Source organism: Mixophyes fleayi, chromosome 3 (assembly GCF_038048845.1).
Source record: "Mixophyes fleayi isolate aMixFle1 chromosome 3, aMixFle1.hap1, whole genome shotgun sequence".
NCBI lineage: Eukaryota > Metazoa > Chordata > Amphibia > Anura > Limnodynastidae > Mixophyes > Mixophyes fleayi.
Window position 1 is genome coordinate 149367304 of NC_134404.1, and position 20501 is coordinate 149387804.

General features: G+C 37.7%; 2 protein-coding genes across 5 annotated transcripts in view; one reads left to right on the forward strand and one right to left on the reverse strand.

Moving 5' to 3' along the window:
* The window catches only part of KHDRBS2 (KH RNA binding domain containing, signal transduction associated 2), a 314320-nt gene extending 297758 nt beyond the window's left edge, over window positions 1–16562 (reverse strand). For 2 of the 3 annotated variants that reach the window (XM_075202569.1, XM_075202568.1), the window contains exon 1: window positions 16451–16562. In XM_075202569.1, coding sequence (XP_075058670.1) covers window positions 16451–16541 — 91 coding nt within the window. In that variant the 5' untranslated portion in view covers window positions 16542–16562. The remainder of the gene's footprint in view (window positions 1–16450) is intronic. The other variant, XM_075202570.1, reaches the window with a different exon arrangement.
* A 343-nt stretch (window positions 16563–16905) lies between these two features.
* The window catches only part of LOC142144111 (isoaspartyl peptidase/L-asparaginase-like), a 198401-nt gene continuing 194805 nt past the window's right edge, over window positions 16906–20501 (forward strand). Inside the window, exon 1 of one of the 2 annotated variants that reach the window (XM_075202571.1) lies at window positions 16906–17048. The gene's annotated coding sequence lies outside the window, so the exon portion shown is untranslated. The remainder of the gene's footprint in view (window positions 17049–20501) is intronic. The other variant, XM_075202572.1, reaches the window with a different exon arrangement.

A 20501-nucleotide genomic window follows, 5' to 3' on the forward strand; every position in this document is an offset into this window, starting at 1 on the left:
GCAGAGGTACAGTGGCGGGGGGGGGGGGGGGGGTTAAGGAAGAGTGTGCTCTGTGATCAGAGCAGCCAGGTAGCACACTCTCCCTGCAGGTCCGTTCGGCAGAGACAGACAGGGAGAGTGCACTGGCCGGTTGCTCTGATTGTGATCAGAGCAGCCAGCCAGTACACTCTCCCTGCCCTTTTTTGACAGCTACTGTAATTTTTTTTTTTCAAATTTCTGGGCCAAAATTAAGGTGCGTCTTATACATGGGAGCGCCTTATACATGGGGAAATACGGTAAATAGTGTAATCAGGAGACGTTGAAGCACAATAAATACATAAGATCATGCCACAATAAACCCACTCTGTCCATTGTATTTCAATTATAGAAGGATAAAGACAAGCTTGAATGATATAATTGCAATAGTAAGGGACAGGCACTCTATTGCATTGTTTGCCTAAAATAAATAGCCCTATCTATAAATAATATTATATTAGTGTTGCCTTAAAAAATTACACGATTAATTAAGTATGTTCTGGCAACATAATTTATTTGTGTATACCAGTAATAGGCAGATATATATTTGGTCTCTATAATAATAGACCACAATGGCGTTTGTAGTAGGGTGGGTATATTTTGATACTATAGTTGGTATGTATGTGCAAGTATTATGCAAACATTAGTTCAATCTTTTTACTAGTGGTGTTAATAATTAGAGATGAGCGCACTCGGATTTTGGGAATCCGAGCCCACCCGAACCTTTCCGATCCGAGTCGGATCCGAGACAGATCCGGGTATTGGCGCCAAATGAAAACTTGAAACCGAGGCTCTGAGTCATAATCCCGCTGTCGGATCTCGTGATACTCGGATCCTATAAATTCCCCGCTAGTCGCCGCCATCTTCACTCGGGCATTGATCAGGGTAGAGGGAGGGTGTGTTAGGTGGTCCTCTGTCCTGGTAGATCTCGTGCTGTGCTGTTTAGTTCTGTGCTGTGCTGTTTAGTTCTGTGCTGTGCTGTGCTGTGCTGTGTTCTGCAGTGTCAGTCCAGTGGTGCTGTGTGCTGTGCTCTGTCAATTTTGAGTTCAGTGGTGCTGCTGGGTCCTGTGCTGTGTTCTGTTCAATCCAGTGGTGCTGTGTCCTGTGCTCTGTGCTTCTAAGGGCATAGTTATTTCCCCATTATTCCCAAGTGTTTTAAAAAATAAAAAAAAGTTATTAAAAAAAATACCAAAAAATAAATAATTTTAAAAAAAATTAATTACAACAAAATTTGCAAAACCAATCCTGCAGTATAAGCCCATTGGTACTGCAATATTACCAAGTTCACACATTCAACAGTAAAAGTCCAGTGGTGCTGTGTGCTGTGCTCTGTCAATTTTGAGTTCAGTGGTGCTGCTGGGTCCTGTGCTGTGCCCTGTTCAGTCCAGTGGTCCAGTGGTCCTGTGTCCTGTGCTCTGTGCTTCTACGGGCATAGTTATTTCCCCATTATTCCCAAGTGTTTAAAAAATAAAAAAAAAGTTATAAAAAAAATGTATTACAACAAAATTTGCAAAACCAATCCTGCAGTATATAAGCCCATTGGTACTGCAATATTATATTACCAAGTTCACTGATTCAGCAGTATAAGTCCAGTGGTACTGCTATTACAAAGTTCACTGATTCAGCAGTATAAGTCCAGTGGTACTGATATATTACAAAGTTCACTGATTCAGCAGTATAAGTCCAGTGGTACTGCTATTACAAAGTTCACTGATTCAGCAGTGTATAAGTCCAGTGGTACTGCTATTACAAAGTTCACTGATTCAGCAGTATAAGTCCAGTGGTACTGCTATTACAAAGTTCACTGATTCAGCAGTGTATAAGTCCAGTGGTACTGCTATTACAAAGTTCACTGATTCAGCAGTATAAGTCCAGTGGTACTGATATTACAAAGTTCACTGATACAGCAGTGTATAAGTCCAGTGGTACTGCTATTACAAAGTTCACTGATTCAGCAGTATAAGTCCAGTGCTACTCTCCTGTGCCGCATATAATTTTTAAAGGCTTTGCCGAGTGTGTGTGGCTTAGGGGTATGCTCTCTTGTGCTACATATAATGGAAAACAAAAATTTGGAGGATAAAGTAGGGAAAGATCAAGACCCACTTCCTCCTAATGCTGAAGCTGCTGCCACTAGTCATGACATAGACGATGAAATGCCATCAATGTCGTCTGGCAAGCCCGATGCCCAATCTCCTAGTACAGGGCATGTAAAATCCAAAAAGCCCAAGTTCTCAAAAAATAGCAAAAAGAGAAACTTAAAATCATCTGAGGAGAAACGTAAAGTTGGCAATATGCCATTTACGACACGTAGTGGCAAGGAACGGCTTAGGCCCTGGCCCGTGTTCATGACTAGTGGTCCAGCTTCACCCAAGGATCTAAGCCCTCCTCCCCCCCCCCTACAAAAAATTTAAGAGAGTTATGCTGTCAGCAACAACAACAAAACAGCAAAGAACTCTGCCTTCTAAACAGATGACATCACAAATCCCCAAGGCGAGTCCAAGGGTGTTGTTGGTTGTGAACCCTGACCTTCCCATCACTGTACGGGAAGAGGTGACTCCATCCAGCATTTGCAGCACACCCTCTGCATATGCTGGAAGGATCACCCACAGTCCAGTTACAGATTTGGCTAATGAAGGTGTGAATGTTGTACACCGGGAGGAGGATATTGATGTAGCTGGCGCTGAGGAGGATGTTGATGATTATGATGCAGACAGATACCAAATTGCCTTTCTCAATTTCTATTTATATTCTAGATTATATAACGGCTGAATAGTTTTCTATTTTACTCCTAGTGGAGAGGGGATCTGATGCAGACAGATACCAAACTGCCTTTGTCCATTTCTTTGTATATTTGAATTTCTAGTTCTACAGTCTATGCAGGCTGCTTTATTTATATTCAACTACAAGTGTAGGGCTGGGGGGAGGGGGGGTGGGGCATAGATAGCCACCAAAGTAACGTGGTCCATTTAATTTCACTTTCTGGCTCCACAGTCTGTGCAGCCTGCTTTTTTTATCTTCAAAGTATTTATATTTACAAGCCTTGCAATCTAAATTAACTAGAGGTAGTGACGTGGTAGAACTCCAAAAGGCAGTTTGGAAGCCCCTGTACAAACTGGCTCTATTTTTTAACTGAGTTGTCCCCCCTCCAGTGTGTACTCGGAAAGAGTTTTTAGTGCAGCGGGGAACCTGGTCAGTGAGCGGCGAAGGAGGTTGCTTCCTCACAACGTTACAAATTATGTTTATAAAAATGAATAATCAATTCCTCAATGAAGTACAGCACTGCCCTCCAGATAGTACAGAGGGACCTGTGGTTGTGGAGTCCAGCGGGGACGAATTGATAATGTGTGAGGAGGAGGAAGTACACACTGTAGGGGGACAGGAATCAGAGGTTGAGGATGAGGACGACATCTTTTCTCAGTAGAGCCTGTTTAGTTTGTACAGGGAGAGATGAATTGTTGTTTTGGGGTGGGGGCCCAAACAAACCAATCATTTCAGCCACAGTTGTTTGGTAGGCCCTGTCGCTGAAATGATTGGTTTGTTAAAGTGTGCATGTCCTATTTCAACAACATAAGGGTATAAGGGTGGGTGGGAGGGCCCAAGGACAATTCCATCTTGCAACTATTTTTTTGGCATTATGTGACCATTCAACAGTCGTTTGCCATGTTCAAAAAGTAAAAGAAAATGCCAACAAATTCAATAAATTAAATCAAAAGTTAAATGCCCTGTCATTATTTAAAACAAGAGGTTTTGACGTGCTAGAATTAGTGTAGTGTTAAGATGTTATAAACACTACACTTGGAACTTGGAGAAGGTATTGTGGCCCCGGTATCAAATTGTGTACCGGGGCCAGCCCACTACGCAGTCCACAACATTTTTTTGGGGAATTCAGACCCGTGGAGGGTTTTTTAATTATATTGTGGTGACCACTCCTCTACACAGTCCAGGTACATTATCGGTGCGAATCATACAAGTTCAGGGTTTTTAATTTATATTGTGGTGACCCACTCCTCTACGCAGTCCAGGTACATTATTGGTGCGAATCATACAAGTTCAGGGTTTTTAATTTATATTGTGGTGACCCACTCCTCTACGCAGTCCAGGTACATTATTCGGTGCGATTCTTCATACCAGTTGATGGTTTTCTTATTATATATATTGTGGTGACCCACTCCTCTAGGCAGTCCAGGTACATTATTGGTGTGAATCATACAAGTTCAGGGTTTTTAATTTATATTGTGGTGACCCACTCCTCTACGCAGTCCAGGTACATTATTGGTGTGAATCATACAAGTTCAGGGTTTTTAATTTATATTGTGGTGATCCACTCCTCTACGCAGTCCAGGTACATTATTCGGTGCGATTCATACCAGTTGATGGTTTTCTTATTATATATATTGTGGTGACCCACTCCTCTACGCAGTCCAAGTACATTATTGGTGCGAATCATACAAGTTCAGGGTTTTTAATTTATATTGTGGTGACCCACTCCTCTACGCAGTCCAGGTACATTATTCGGTGCGATTCTTCATACCAGTTGATGGTTTTCTTATTATATATATTGTGGTGACCCACTCCTCTAGGCAGTCCAGGTACATTATTGGTGTGAATCATACAAGTTCAGGGTTTTTAATTTATATTGTGGTGATCCACTCCTCTACGCAGTCCAGGTACATTATTCGGTGCGATTCATACCAGTTGATGGTTTTCTTATTATATATATTGTGGTGACCCACTCCTCTACGCAGTCCAAGTACATTATTGGTGCGAATCATACAAGTTCAGGGTTTTTAATTTATATTGTGGTGACCCACTCCTCTACGCAGTCCAGGTACATTATTCGGTGCGATTCTTCATACCAGTTGATGGTTTTCTTATTATATATATTGTGGTGACCCACTCCTCTAGGCAGTCCAGGTACATTATTGGTGCGAATCATACAAGTTCAGGGTTTTTAATTTATATTGTGGTGACCCACTCCTCTACGCAGTCCAGGTACATTATTGGTGTGAATCATACAAGTTAAGGGTTTTTAATTTATATTGTGGTGATCCACTCCTCTATGCAGTCCAGGTACATTATTCGGTGCGATTCATACCAGTTGATGGTTTTCTTATTATATATATTGTGGTGACCCACTCCTCTACGCAGTCCAAGTACATTATTGGTGCGAATCATACAAGTTCAGGGTTTTTAATTTATATTGTGGTGACCCACTCCTCTACGCAGTCCAGGTACATTTTTTGGTGCGATTAAGACCGGTTGATGGTTTTCTTATTATATTGTGGGGACCACTCCACTACGCAGTCCAGAAAGATACCTCGTTGCAACGTTTTGGACTAATAACTATATTGTGAGGTGTTCAGAATACACGGTAAATTAGTGGAAATGCTTGTTATTGAATGCTATTGAGGTTAATAATAGCGTAGGAGTGAAAATAAGCCCAAAAACTTGATTTTTGAACTTTTTATGCTTTTTTCAAAAAAAACAAACGAATCCAAAACCTTAAATCCGAACCAAAACCTTTCGGCAGGTGTTTTGCGAAACAAATCCGAACCCAAAACATCACGGAAATCCGAATCCAAAACACAAAACACGAGACACCAAAAGTCGCCGGTGCACATCTCTATTAATAATGTTGCTTTATGACAGATTTCAGAGTTTATCTCACTCAGTAACGTTGCAAGATCAGAATCAGATATACTTGTCATAAATATCTAAAATTCCATTCCCTTTGCTCTTATACAATTTAATTCACACAGCATTATGGTGTCCAAACAGAGCATTTAGCATTATTAGGATCATTCACATAGTGTGTTAGTATGGACCTCATAATATGTGGGGTATTGTTATCTGACTATATGGTATAATAGATACTCAACTTTTCCTATTGTTAGTACATTGCATATTGCCTAGCCACACATCTCAATATTCATTTCCTTCCTAGTAGGTCTCCAGTTATCCAGACTCACTTCAGCTATCACATTTACAGAGTAAACAACGGGATTACCCTTCTAATCACCCTGTCAGCTAACTCATATCACTTTGCTTCTATTCTTTCAAACTGTTGATTTAAATGCAAACAGCGCAATCAACAGTACGCCAATGCACGTTTTGTCAATAGTTCTGGAGATTTTGATGACTGCCACTGCAGAAAATCTCTCACATATGGAAGCATTGGTTTCTGCTTCTTCTCAGGAAAGTTTAACCTACTCTCTGATTGAAAATCAGTCATTAAAAGACATACACGGCAGACATGTGATGGCAGAGGGGGAAGGCATATCTGCTCAGGGTCATTCCAAAGCTTCCCTTCTCACTGTATAGTATGTCATATGTAAGTGAGAAAACTGTTAATAGCAGCTGGACTCACAACTTAAAGGAAAAATTAACCAAGTGATGGTACACGCCTCATTTGTACATTTAAAATGTATATAAAGATTTGGTTTATCGCGTTATATTTTAATATCAAAATCACCATGAGAATTGCTGTGTGGTTATGCTGGTAACACAAGATGGAGCTAAGTATTGTCAGGAATCCTATAGGTTATAAGCTAATAAACGGTTTTATAAAGAATTACAAAACTACTGACAGACCAATATTTACTTTAATTATGCTCTTTATTAAATATAGTGGCTTCTAATATGGTTATTAATTAAACAAAATAAGGTTATATTATGGGCCTATGAAACCAATTCATCATCTCCCCAAAATAGATAAGACTGTTATCAATACCCCTGGCCATCTCTATAGTGTCTGGGATCGGATATAGAACTTCATAATTATCATTAGCTAAATCTGCACTTACAGTTCTTATATTCCCAATTTCCATCATATTAAAATATACTTCTTTAAATACAATATTCTTAATTAATAATTGATTTAATTTGCCCCTTTTTATTGCCCCTATTTCTTTGCTTTTTATATTGGTCCTTTGGTTATTTTAAGATCTTTAACTATTTATCTAATCTACCTTCAAATTCTTTGTCATTATTGCTTGTTTAATTAACTATTATTCTGTGTTAATTTTGACCCGATTTACGGAAATAATTTCTATTTAATATCATACTTTTTTCATCTAATGTTTATTAATATAATGATGTCAAATCCATTTAGGTTTAAACAAATTAAAACAATAAATATATATGAAAAGCCAATGACAAATATATCTACAATATATGAACAAGTCTATTAAAATAAATTACCCATAATTCCACAGAGAAAGCAAATTGTATAACAAGTTTCAAATCCTGGGTAACTTTCCTTGTAACACAGGTAAAATGCAATCTGCACTTCCATTTTAGAATAACCTCAGGAACTCTCTCTTTTTCTGAGTTTTTCTGCAACTATTCTTAAATTATTATTTTCATTTCAACTTTTATAATAACTTCAATTTACAAAGCATTTTGTTATGATTTAGCTTTACATATGTGAGTTGATGAAAGTAAACTATTATAGAGCTTTTGTGTATTTTATAAAAAACATTATTTTAAAAATTGTTTTACTGCAATAGGATGTATAATGTGCTCAGTGAAGACTAAATAGACATAGATGATTTACTCTAGCAATTTGAATTGCATTGCAGAATCATGAAATATGAAGCTCATGGATAATCCAAAATAATCTGAGCTACACTTTTAAAGTGCTTTTAATCCTCCATTGTATTTTCCAATTATACCCCCACAGTTTATATGAGGTGGAGATGTGTGAATGAATGCCAAACCAAGACAGTACCCAGTGAAGAAAAATACATTGCTCAATTACATAAACAATTTCAACACGCGTTCGCCCAGTGTCATTTTTGTTTTTCCATCCAGTGGAAGGCCCAGAATAGGCTCCCTGGTCAAAGTTCTGGCCAGCATACACCAATGGGAGGTCTGACCAGGACCTCAACCCCCTAGTAGGTAGTCTGGGATCCAAGATTACCAGTCTGTGAAGTTTTTGTCTAACTCCATTCAGTGGAAAGCTAAGAACAGGCTCCCCTAGTTCTGCCCAACGTATACCAACGAGAGGTCCGACTGGGACCTGAAACCTCCTAAAACCTGGCCATGATCCAACTGGACCACCTCGCAATGGTTTCAACCCAATCAGTGCAAGAGAGTCCAAATGCATAACCGGACAGACAAACAAACCAAATCCATCCAGTCGAAGGCCCTAGAACAGGCTCCACAGGTCAAATTTCTGGCTAGCAGATACAAACGGGTACAAACGGGAGGTCTGAAGGGGACCTCTAACCTCTGTTATGTCGTCTGGAATTAAATGTTACGAATGTGTGAATTTTTCATCTAAATCCATCAAGTGGAAGGCTCAGAACAGGCTCCCCAGCTCCTCTGGCCAGCGTATACCAACAGGAGGTCCAACCAGGACACTAACCCCCTTAAACCTGCTCAGGATCCAACTGGACCACCTCATGTTGGTTTCACCCAATTGGTGCAGTGGAGTCCGAATGCAAACAAACCAAATCCATCCACTGAAGGGCCCAGAACAGGCTCCCCAGGTCAAAGTTCTGGCCAGCGTACACCAACAAAAGGTCCGACTGGGTTTATAAACCCCTTAAAATCTGGCCAGGATCCAACTGGACCACTTCGCATTGGTTTCATCCAAATCTGTATCCCTCCTCCACAAAACTTCCCAGTTGGCAATGCAGTCAGGTAGGCAACATTCTCCCGGCATCTGCCAACCCCAGACTCGCCCATCTGACTGCCAAACAGAGAAGCATGATTCGTCACTCCACAGAACATATTTACACGACTGTATCCAACGCTTGGCATTGATCCTGGTGATATCAGGCTTGCATGCAGCTGCTCGGCCATGGAAACCCATTCCATTAAGCTCCCACCGCACAGTTTGTGTGCTTTCATTAATGTCAGTGGAAGATTGGAACTCTTCAGCTATGGAATCAGCAAAATGTTGCTGACTTTTACGCACCATGCGCCTTAGCAGTCGTTGACCATGCTCTGTGATTTTATGTCGTCTTCTGCTTCGAGGCTAAGTTTTTTGTTGTTCCTAAACGCTTCCACTTTCTAATAATATCACTTACAATTGACCATGAAATATCACAAACCGTCTTATTACAAACGTCGCATCCTATCACAGTTCCACGCTTGAAGTCACTGAGCACTTCAGAATGACCCATTCTGGATCACAAATATTTGTAAATGAAGAATGCATGGCTAAGTGCTTGATTTTATACAACTATGGCAACGGTACTGATTTAAACACTATATATATATATATATATATATATATATATATATATATATAATATATATATATTTATCAGTACTGTTACTAAATGACAGCGCCACAATCTCAGTAAGTAGATAAGTAGATATAATTAACAATTGTACTATAGGGATGGGTAACTGGATCCATTAGTAGTAAATATCATAGTGGACAATTAGCACAACTAGATTAATATCTATAACAAAAAGCTGATGTATACAAGCTAGATAATTGTTATAGAAAATATTGCAGCTCCAATTAAGTTTAAGCAACACGTGATAACTGCATAGGAAGATTATAAGGATAAATAATCAATCACCACAACATTTCACATGAAACTTGTTGAAGGGAAGCATGTTTGAATGTTAGTGGTGGTTATTTTAGTATCTCCCTCCTACAAATCTATTTTTTACTAATATATAATTATGACTATTGCTCACTTGTTAAACCAGTGCCAGCAATAGCCACTATATAATTAGTAGATCACTATTAGATCACTGCTTATATTGCATAACAACCATATGCCAGATCCACAGAGTCCATTATGTTGCATGGACAATCCTGGCTCACTAAATTATCATGTTGTGAAACATTATTATATCACACTATAGTCACATATAGGACTATATAGTAAGGCATGGTTGTCCAGAATCACACTAGAGATGAGATTTTGCATGTACAGCAAATGATTGCTATGTAGTGGTAGTTGGGGAGGAGCATTGTATTGTGTGTTTGCTGACATTGTGGTCTTCAATGGAATAGTTATTATAGGTGAGTATTGGGGATATTTATATATTAATCAGTAATCATCTTACTCGTGTAAAATGATCAACGGATTCATATCTGGGGAAAAAAACACATCAAAAGGAGTATGCACTGTAAACACTACATAAAAGATCAAATTGAAATGGTGAAGTATATATCCATAGTCCATGCAAACAATACAGCATTGGACTTTAAAAGCATCAGAAAAAGCAAGTGCATGTAGATGCAGTTCTACAAATTCTAGAGCAACTGACAGAAAATTAAAGATAGCAATGTAGCAGCTTTATAATTGTTCAGCCTTCTTGAATCTTAGAGAGCTTAAATTAATTTAAACGAATAAAAAACATTAATGCCACAATTAGATCATACTTCAGAGTTTCTCAAAGGCAAATAAGTGCATATATTGATAATACAAGGAATGAACTCAGGGCAGGAAAAGAGACAGTGAGAACAGGAGCAGCATGAAAACTGGAAATGATAATAGCAAAATGTAGTGTGTATGTTCACTGTGATAAACATGACCATTTAGAGAAATAATGCTTTATTGGAAAAAAAATAGCAACAAAGAGAATCTGCAAAGGTTGTTGCAAATAAAACTCCAAGCAACGTAGGCACTCAGTGGAATTAATATTTCAAATATTTCAAAGCTGCTCATCAAATTGGTGTTTTAACTAGGAGGTGACCAGTCACATGACCAGTCACAAAAGTCAACCAACAGACTGTGCTACAAAATTTGCAAATGGGGTAAGTGTCACTGTGAAAGAAATTGGTCAGGGCTTCATGAACTGTCTCGAGTTCTGAATTTACTTTTTAAAAAAAGATGTACTTTATATTCTTAATTTAGACGGGAGTCTCCTATATGTGATATTCTTAACCAATTGGCTTTTTTCATTTAAAGGCAAAATATGCACAATTCAGCATTGTTTGGAAATCTGAGCTGAGGAAGCAGCATACAGCCACACGTGTCATCTGACAAGTGGAAACAATAGTTATTTATTTAGTTAGTAAAGCCGGGTACACACCTATGCAATTATTGTGCAGATCACATGACTCACGACCATTCGGTCAAATATTGCAAGCGTGTGCACGCTCCCATGATCAAGTGTTATCATACCAAAATACACTGCATCTGTTGATTTGGTTTTATAAACTTCCTAAAATTCATGATCAATGATGGATTGATGTCTTTTCAGCAGATGGTTATAAGAGATGAAGATCACAGATATGAATGTAAGTTGTGTAGGTGTGTACACATGAATCGGAATGCTCATCGGGTCTTTCAATCATTAGTGAAATTGTGTAGAGACATTGCATCTGAAGTATGATTGCATAATTAATTAACTTTTAAAGGCTTAGTGAAAGTAAGACAATGATAGCAAACACTTGCTTTAGTTGTTTATGGTTCAGAGCAAACTTTCAACTTAAATGCAATGTTACTAAATTGCTATTATTATTATTATTATTATTATTATTGTCATTCCCAGTGCTGGACAAAGGAAAAAACAGGTTATACATAAAACAGGGACACACAAGGTAGACAAAATAAATGCAGATTGTGTATGTAAAGCCCTGCTCAAAGAGTGCTTACAATACAATAGGAAAAGTCCTTAGTGAAGCTAAAGTCATTAAATTTTCCTCACATCAAAGTGCATTTGTACATGGTATAGGGGAAAGGCATCTAGATGCAACAAATGAACTGCTGAACAATAAAGTACTTCCGATTTAGCTATATCAACGTGCAGTACTCTTATGAAATGCATCTACTTCTTTAACCCAAACACTGTGAGGGTGCCGCTACATAAAGCAAGTCAGAACACATAAAGTCATTAATTAGTGTTGATCCATAATGATATGTGCTGGCCAATAAGAATAGCATTGCCAGCTGGAAAAGTATTTTTTTAACATTCATAAATACTTGAAAACATATCTAATGAAGCCTAAAGGTAGTGAAACTCAGGAAGGTTATTTAAATACAAGGACAAATCTGCAGTACTCCAAGCTGATAATGGAGAACAATAAATGATCTGCAAAGGTGAAACATATTTTAGGAATCTGAGTATATCAAACCACTGCACCTAGGACCAGTTTAAGACATAAGGGGGCCCAGGGCAAATATCACATCAGAGGGCCGTCAAGGCCCTTCGTTATAACAAAATTACAGTTCTGTTAAAACCCAGCATAGATTTAGAGTTGGAGCGCTAGGTCTATTGTTGGGTAATTTCTGGGGTTGTTACATTAAGTACTTGGGTTACCTGTTAAGGTAATGTAAGGGTTATAATTAAGAATTTCCTTTTAAGGTTGCAGCTAAATCTGGCAATCCCTCAGAAAGTGGAGGTTCCTCTCTTTAAAACAATATGTCTCTTATCTTCCTAAGAAACCACAGGGCTGTTTTTTAGAATCCCTTTTCCAAGCCGTATTACTAGAAAATCTAACTGTGTGCCCCTTGTCCTGGTAGCCTAGATAAAATACTCATTTTGCCATTTTATTAAAATGACCCTAACTGCACTAAACACTTAAAAATAAAATTGAGTTGCAAAAGGAAAGATCCACGCTGATGACAAGAAGTATGCTAATGGATGCCGCTTTACAAATAGTGGGGAGAACCACTAACCATAGCCAGAGGAGGGCTGGCAAATTTTAGCCTCGGGGGCAAGACTTGGCTCACAGCCTATTAGGAAATTTTTAAAGAAAAAAAATGCAGGTGGTCCTGTGACCCAGCTCAAAGTAGTCCACTATGGGACCAGCCCGGGGGGCAGATACCTCCCTGCCCCCCAGTCCAGCCTGCCTCTGACCACAGCACCCTACTTGCAAAATAGCCTACTAGCAAAATCAATGACAGCTACACCTTTTGAGCAATGGAATGGCGAGAAACCCAATGAGCACCATCTGAGAATATTCAGATGCAAAGCTTATGTGAACATCCCTAATGCTAAATACATCAAATTGGGACACAGAACAACATGTGGTGGTAGGATACAGTGAACAAAGCAAAACTCACACATTATACTTGAACATAAAACCTGCAAAGTGACTGTAACCCACATTGTATGTTTTGATGAGTCTTCCTAATCAAAAATGCTGATATCAGCAAGCTTTAATGATACAATGCCACTATATGAGACAGGAGGAGCAGAAAAGCAGATTAGTCTGTTAACCGTGAGGTTGTAAATACACAACATATTCCTCAAGAACCAGAAATAACAGAGGAACAACTGTAAAAATCAAACCACGTTACAAAAGGGATACCGCTCTACAAACTCATACAAATGTATCCACAAGAAATACTGAAAAACCAAACTCTTGGGAAGAGAACAGCCACTTGCATGCAACCGTAAGAACACCCCTATTTATTGCAGCCAACAACGGAATGCAAGGCACAGACCCAGATGTAAAAACTGCATTTCTTTATAATAGTCAGATTTCTGAAGATCTACATATTGAACACCCGCTAGGGTCTCAAAGATGAATCTATGGAAAACAATAAAGATGCAAAATTGCATTTATATGTGTATATTTTGAGTTATATGCCAGTATGCTCTGGCTGCCATAGGTATGCTGGCACTTGTGCCTCTAAAGGTGGCAGCATACTCAAGCTGATAATGGCTGCCAGAGTGTACTGAGACTTTTAGCGCTACATAATAAATTACTATTTTTAACACTTTACTATTATTATCCCAAAACCTAGGGATATTGGGAGACCTCGATTATAATCAGCACAGAGCTGATTGTAAGGCTTCTCCTTGGGTCATTTTTTCCAGGCCAGTTTCCTGTAACGGAGTTTTAACATTGGGACCTCATTTTGTGGGTTTCTCTGATATAGCGTGATCAGAACCAGCCTTTCATAGCCTGGTCCTAATGCATAAAGACCCCTCCCCCCATTGTCAAACGAGAAACAAGAAAATTATAAGCTCAGACAAACTGTCATGATGATTCAGAGTTGCTGTTTTTCAGCTTGTGTGATAAAAAAGACTCAGGTCTCCTGACAATGCATTATCGCAAAATATGTGGTAGTGGGGGCTGAGTCTCTGAGGGTTTGCCACACAGTTATAGTTAATGATCTACAATGTCTCACATGGGTAAGTTGGTATTTGCTATTAGATAATTATACTGCTGTAAATTATTGCTTACTTCACCCTACTTTTATAGCTGTGCGATTGATTATATGTAGATCAACTGTTAGCAAATATATTAAGCTAGACTGTTCAATTTGTCTGTGAGTAAACTTTTGTAATAGTTACTATATAGTGATTTTCCATGTTGCCAAATTAAATATATCCTTTTCTTGTAATTGCTGTAATTGCCTCCAACACATTATTGTACTGTTATGTGTGGAGCACACACTTCATTTTCATTTCTACAGTATGTAGGAAAATAGTATGCTTATTGTTTATCCATTATGTAATTGTATCAATTTTATGAATACATGGCAACATTTCCTCTTTTATTGCTATTTTGACCAAACCCAAAACCTAATTTTCCCATCTTAATATGTCCCATATCATTTGTCTACTTATTATCATTAAAAAATTATTTTTTTATTTTATTAGTAATTTTTTACTCGTCCTCCTTGTGGCTTCTATCTTCTAGAATCTACTACTGGTCACAACATGCTTACTTATGTCACTTCTGGCAGAGTGCGAGAAAACCAGCATTCCTCTAATTATATGGTTACAGTATGTAAATGTGCAAGTTAACAGAGGGGTCACAAGAGTGCTCAAATAATTCTGTATTTACAGATTATATGTTGCCTTTGTACTTTTTGATTGTTTATATTGCCATCCGATACATATTTCAAACTACTAAAAACATAGATAATTATAGCAATACATGTTATATTTTCTATTATACAATTGTGGAAACATATCATTCTGCAAAGTTAAATACTTTAAATATTTTAAATGGCAAAATTTCATCTAAAAAATAGTACGACTTACACTATGAATGATAGTTCAGTATTAATATTCCATAATGAAAAATAATTTGCCCCATACATTCATATTGCATACATATTCACATATGCGTTAAGAATTATCCTCTTGGTTTAAGTGAAAAATGTATGTAGGTATTTGCAGATAACAAATGCTCCCCCTGCTGGAAAAAAATCTTATATTAAATAAATGTCTCTACCACTATAATAAACGATTAAAGTCTGTATGGTCTATACATTATTAATAAATAAGTAAATACTGATTGAAATAAATATGTGTGCACAGAGTGAAAATATCATGATTTATACAATAGGAAGAAGAAACATTTTAACCATCTGTGTTTAGTAAATTGTTAAAATAGAACAACAGGGAAAGCTGTAGGTACGTAATCTTTGTTAGCATACTGCATAAAAAAAAAATCAAAAGCAAAATTACAGTTTAACCTTTTACCTGTAACTAGGTAAATGTGATTATACAGCTTGCAAAACTGGGCTCAAATCAAAATAATGGTTTCAAACCAACACAAAAAAAAAAAAAAAAAACACTTAAAAAAAAATATAATAGTCATAAAACAGTGCTAAATAGTAGTGAACATGTTTTTTTTTTATTCATACATTATTTTAAACAGCTCATTCACAATTTCTGGTCCAAATGGCAAATCCAGATATCTACAAAGGGATGCCTAAGTGACATCCTGCAGTTCATTTGTTGCTTAAAAGATGCCTTCACATATATAACATTATGAGGGTTATTTACTAATAAAGTGCAAATGTGTAGTAACCAGTTAGCTTTTATTATTGTACTGCAAATTAGGCAATGAAAACAAATGCCTGATTGGTTGCTATGGACTTATGCACATTTTCAGTTTGGCACTTTGTTAGTAAGCCACAATGTGGTATATGAAGGTACAGGAATGTATGGCCACCTTAACCACAACCTACAAAATTACATTGGCAACATAAGTGAAAATTAACCTAATGCAAGTTTAGTGTATTTTATATAGCCCTTAATTAATTAAAAGTTAACTTCTACAAAAGAGTAAGATTGCAACCCACCATACAAAAGTGTGAGACAGCATGACGTAGTTTATCAAACTTAAATAAAAAAAAATACAGGGACATAAATCCTCAGGGACAAATCTTCAAAACCTTGGTCTGTCCCTGAGAATAAGGTAGCTCACCTTGCATCAAAAACAAATCTAACATCAATATAAAATACAAGTAAATTCCAATGTAATTAAAAAAAGAATATAGTTCAATTGAATTGCACCTGACAAGGAAAAAATGATAAAATGCAAAATATTCTATCCTTCAATTATAATAAATATACAACCTGTATGTCTTTTGTGTCTTCAGTTTAAAATCTACATCATATTTCTTGCCTATATCTACTAGTATACAGAGTCTGTGCTTAAACATTCTCTACTATTTCAAAACTCTTTAATCTATATTCCAATCCACATTATTGGCACATCATACTAATCCGCAGAACGATGACACCACAGGTAGACTCCAGTCCTTACCTTCTGCCAGGAGGCGCATTGCATGAACAAAAGATGTATCCAGGCTATCTTTCTCTGCCATCAGCTCTGGCAAATATTTCCCCTGTTCCATAACACTGCTTACAACTGACGCCGTCAGTCTGAACTGCGAAGCTCTCTACTCGTTTGCAACGCCCTTGATATGTGAAGTCCCAGCGCTTTGGATGAGATTAGAAAAGCAGTGTCACAGCACTGATGCACTCCGATAGACAATACTCCAGATGAACTGTGTATACAACACCACACGACGTTTGGGGGCGTATGTAACACTTTCTTGTCTTCTGTCCCTTTACTATTTGTCTCTTTTTCCCCTCCAAGATTTAGCCACAGCGTAATACCAGCGGCCTATTCTAGAAAGGCGGCAAGACATGAGTCCCGCCTTTCTCCATACTAATTGGAGCTTTTACGTGGACATACAATCGCATTGGTTGTGCTGTCTCGTCACGTCCACGGATTGACAGAAATGGATGCGCGTTTCTGCTGGAGCTGTCCCAGGTGCTGAGAAGAACGTTAAGTGCCTAGGAAGCAGATTGCTGTCTGACAGTGAGGACAGGGACGGACAGTTCAGGTACTACTGAAGGTTAGCATAAGGCACACAATGGCAATTACTAAACACCAAAAGTCATCTGATTTCAGACAGTCCACATTTTGTTAGTGTGCACAGATGTGAAAGAGGCGCCAGGGATATAATGTGGTCCAGGTTAAGTAATCTGAATACTGCACATACATGGTTAATATTCCTGTTTTCTTATATATTGTATTATTTCTACTACACACTACCCCCATCTCTTTTTATCCCCCTCCTATCTAATTCCCTCTCTCCTCTTCCTCTCTAGCGCTCTCATCTCTATTTTTTTCTTCTCTCCCTTACTATCATTTTCTTTGCTTTGTTGAAGTATCTTCATGCTGCAAATATTCAGTACATACAAATGCCAATAACAGTTGCAGAATGTATACACTTGTGAAAAGAAAAAATATTTTACCATGTGTGTTTACAAGTTGAGTTCATGGCCATTAGTTTGAAAATGCAATACTTTATACATTACATTGCAAGCACTTGCTTTAAAAAGGAAAGAAATACTGGCAGTATTCTTCATAATGTCGGAGATGTGCATATTGCCTTTGGACAAATTGCACTAAATTATGAGATTCAGATCATTGCAAAAAGTGAATAAACGAAGTGGAGGCCCATGGCTATAGAGTATTATGAGGATCTCAGGATATTTTTTTGCAATACTGAAGTAATGATTTGCAGTACAGGAAGTCCATTAGCTAACTATATGGATTATAATTTGTGCCGTTTGTAATACTGGTTGCTTACATCTAAGATGTTTTTTTGCATATGTGGAGGTTTTTGTATTTTTTTTAAATCAATTCCCATGTTGTTTCTAGTTGAGATGTGGATAAAATAAGAAAGGATGCAAGTCTATGGCACTAGGCAGTGGTGGAGTATATCTTTAATATTTACTGCATTTTCAGGAGGGAATTCAATTGACCTCAAGATATTTTTTAACACCGCGTTAAGTCATTTTAACACAGTTTTTTATCATTTTCAAGCGGGTTAACTTTACTCGCAATTCAATTCCATTTTTAACGCTCAGTGTTTTTCATGAAACGGTCCTCTCGCGCTCCAGTAGACGGTCTATTGAAAGAATAGGGTGGTTGAGAGCCCGCCGCGTTTAAGGCTATTCAATTGTTTTTTAACGCGTCGCGTTAAACACGCTAATATGCTGTTTTATCTCGCACCTCTTTGGGGTGTGCTAAAAATAAAAAACCTATGAAAACTATTTGAAATCATGTAATAATGAAAAAAAAAGATAAACTATGTTTATCAGTAATGCATAAAAATAAAAAGTTGATTTTCTTGTGAACCAATAATGAAAAAAAACCATAAATAAAAATCACTAATTAAATATATTTATGTATGTTTTTATTACAAATATGTATGTACTAATGTGTTTTGACATGATATAGATGATTCTATAGTAAAAAATAGTGAAATAAAAAAATATGCTAAAGAAAGTACTGTAATGTAGATATTATCAAATAAATAGGTTATGTAATGCAATCTAATGTATGAAAATGTATGCCAATCCTTTTTTTTGTGTTATACATGATCGCGTTAAAACTCCCCTTCACTCCCCTAAAAACTCGCAAACACCAATGATTAACACGCAGGGGCAGCGTCCTCTCTTTTTCAATTGAATTGCACGAGTTTTAATGCTGCGTTAACTAAAAACGGTTGCTATTGCACTTATAAACCCGCATGTGATTTTTTTTTTATTGTTTAAGCGGCAGAAAAAAAAATACCCTGCAGTCAATTGAATACCTCCCTCAGTGTGGATATGCTAGGTTTTTATTTCAAGGACATATAGTGACACTTGAATTTAAACATGAAAACATGAAAATACACTAAAAATACATTCTACATTCTGCTAAAAATAGGCAAGTTTTATAGCTTTTGGACAATTTAATAGAATGCACCAAAGCTGTAAATATGAAAAGTTTCTTTAGTAGAATTGCAATTTAATGAAAACATACATTAACAGTAATATTAACACTACATATCATATAATACATATAATATATCAGTGTTTTCTTGGACAGGACGCCTTAACTTGATGATGGAATCTAATAATTTGAGATAAGCAACATTTTCAAAACTAGTTTGTAGAAAGTTTGTCTCATTCCACATTTGACTACAAAATATTACACGTTTCTTCACTGGAATTTGGATTTGCTTAGAATACCTACAAAATTCCTCTACTAACATAGAAGGCTATTAACAGAATTGCACCGACATACATATCCTCACTTGTATCAAAATATCTCCCTACTCGATACCATCGTTCTGCACAAGATCTGCGTCTCTTCCACTCTCATCACATCCTCCCATTCCCGGTTGCAGGACTTTTTTTGGGCTGCATCCATTTTGTGGAATTCCCTCCCTCACACAATAAGACTTTTCTCTAGTGTTCAGACCTTCAAATGTTTTCTGAAAACCCACCTCTTTGGGCAAGCTTATAATATTCCTCAACCACAATCTTAATCTCCCTGGGTTACCCTATTACCACCCTCTACTCAGCTAAAACAAGACAATGGTAACAACCCTCTGACCAACATTGCTGTGTGACTGATCATACAGCCCCCTCAATACTTTTTACCTTTGCATTCTATCTGGACCAATGATATGATGTAGCACGTGCCCTTCTGTATCAAACTCCCACTGTCCCATAGATTGTAAGCTTGCAAGCAGGGCCCTTTTACCTCTCTGTCTGTATGTATTACCCAGTATTGTTTTATCAATGTGTGTTCCCAATTGTAAAGTGCTATGGAATTTGCTGGCGCTATATAAATAAATGATGATGATGATGATGATGATGAATACCCTTTATCATTTTCGCTCTACCTGGATTTCTCTCTGATTGATTCTGCACTGTGCCATGACTGCACCTTCCGCTCTGTAAAAAAAGGAAACACGGAACACACAAAATACCACACTACCCGCAGCTCTAAGAAGACAACAGATCTAGGGGTCTATGCATCAATACCTTGCGGTACAGCTAAATATGCATCGTTGCACATCTCAGTGATGCATATTTAGGTACCGCTGAGATGCACCATGCAGGGGCTACTCTGGGAGCCCCTGCGAAGTGACCACTCTCCTGCGGTCCTGTTCTCCTGCTTACCGGCAGCTTAGCGCTGCTGGCTACAGAAGGAAGTGCTGTGCACATGCTAACACTGTACTGGATTCTGCGAAGCCAGAGAGGCTTCGGCAGAATCCCATTGGAAAAGACAGGTAACGCCATCCTGAGATGGCGTTACCTGTCAGTGCAATGCAAAGCTTATCAAAACTTCATGCATTGCAGAACATCACAGTCCCCATAGTAATCTATGAGGACTGCGATGCTGAACGGTATCTGCCTAAACAGAGGAGATTTCTGTGAAATCTCAATTAATGCATAGCAAATTTACTTAAAAGACGGGGAAACAGCCCTTCCGCATCTTTTAAGTGGATTTTAACTTGATGCAT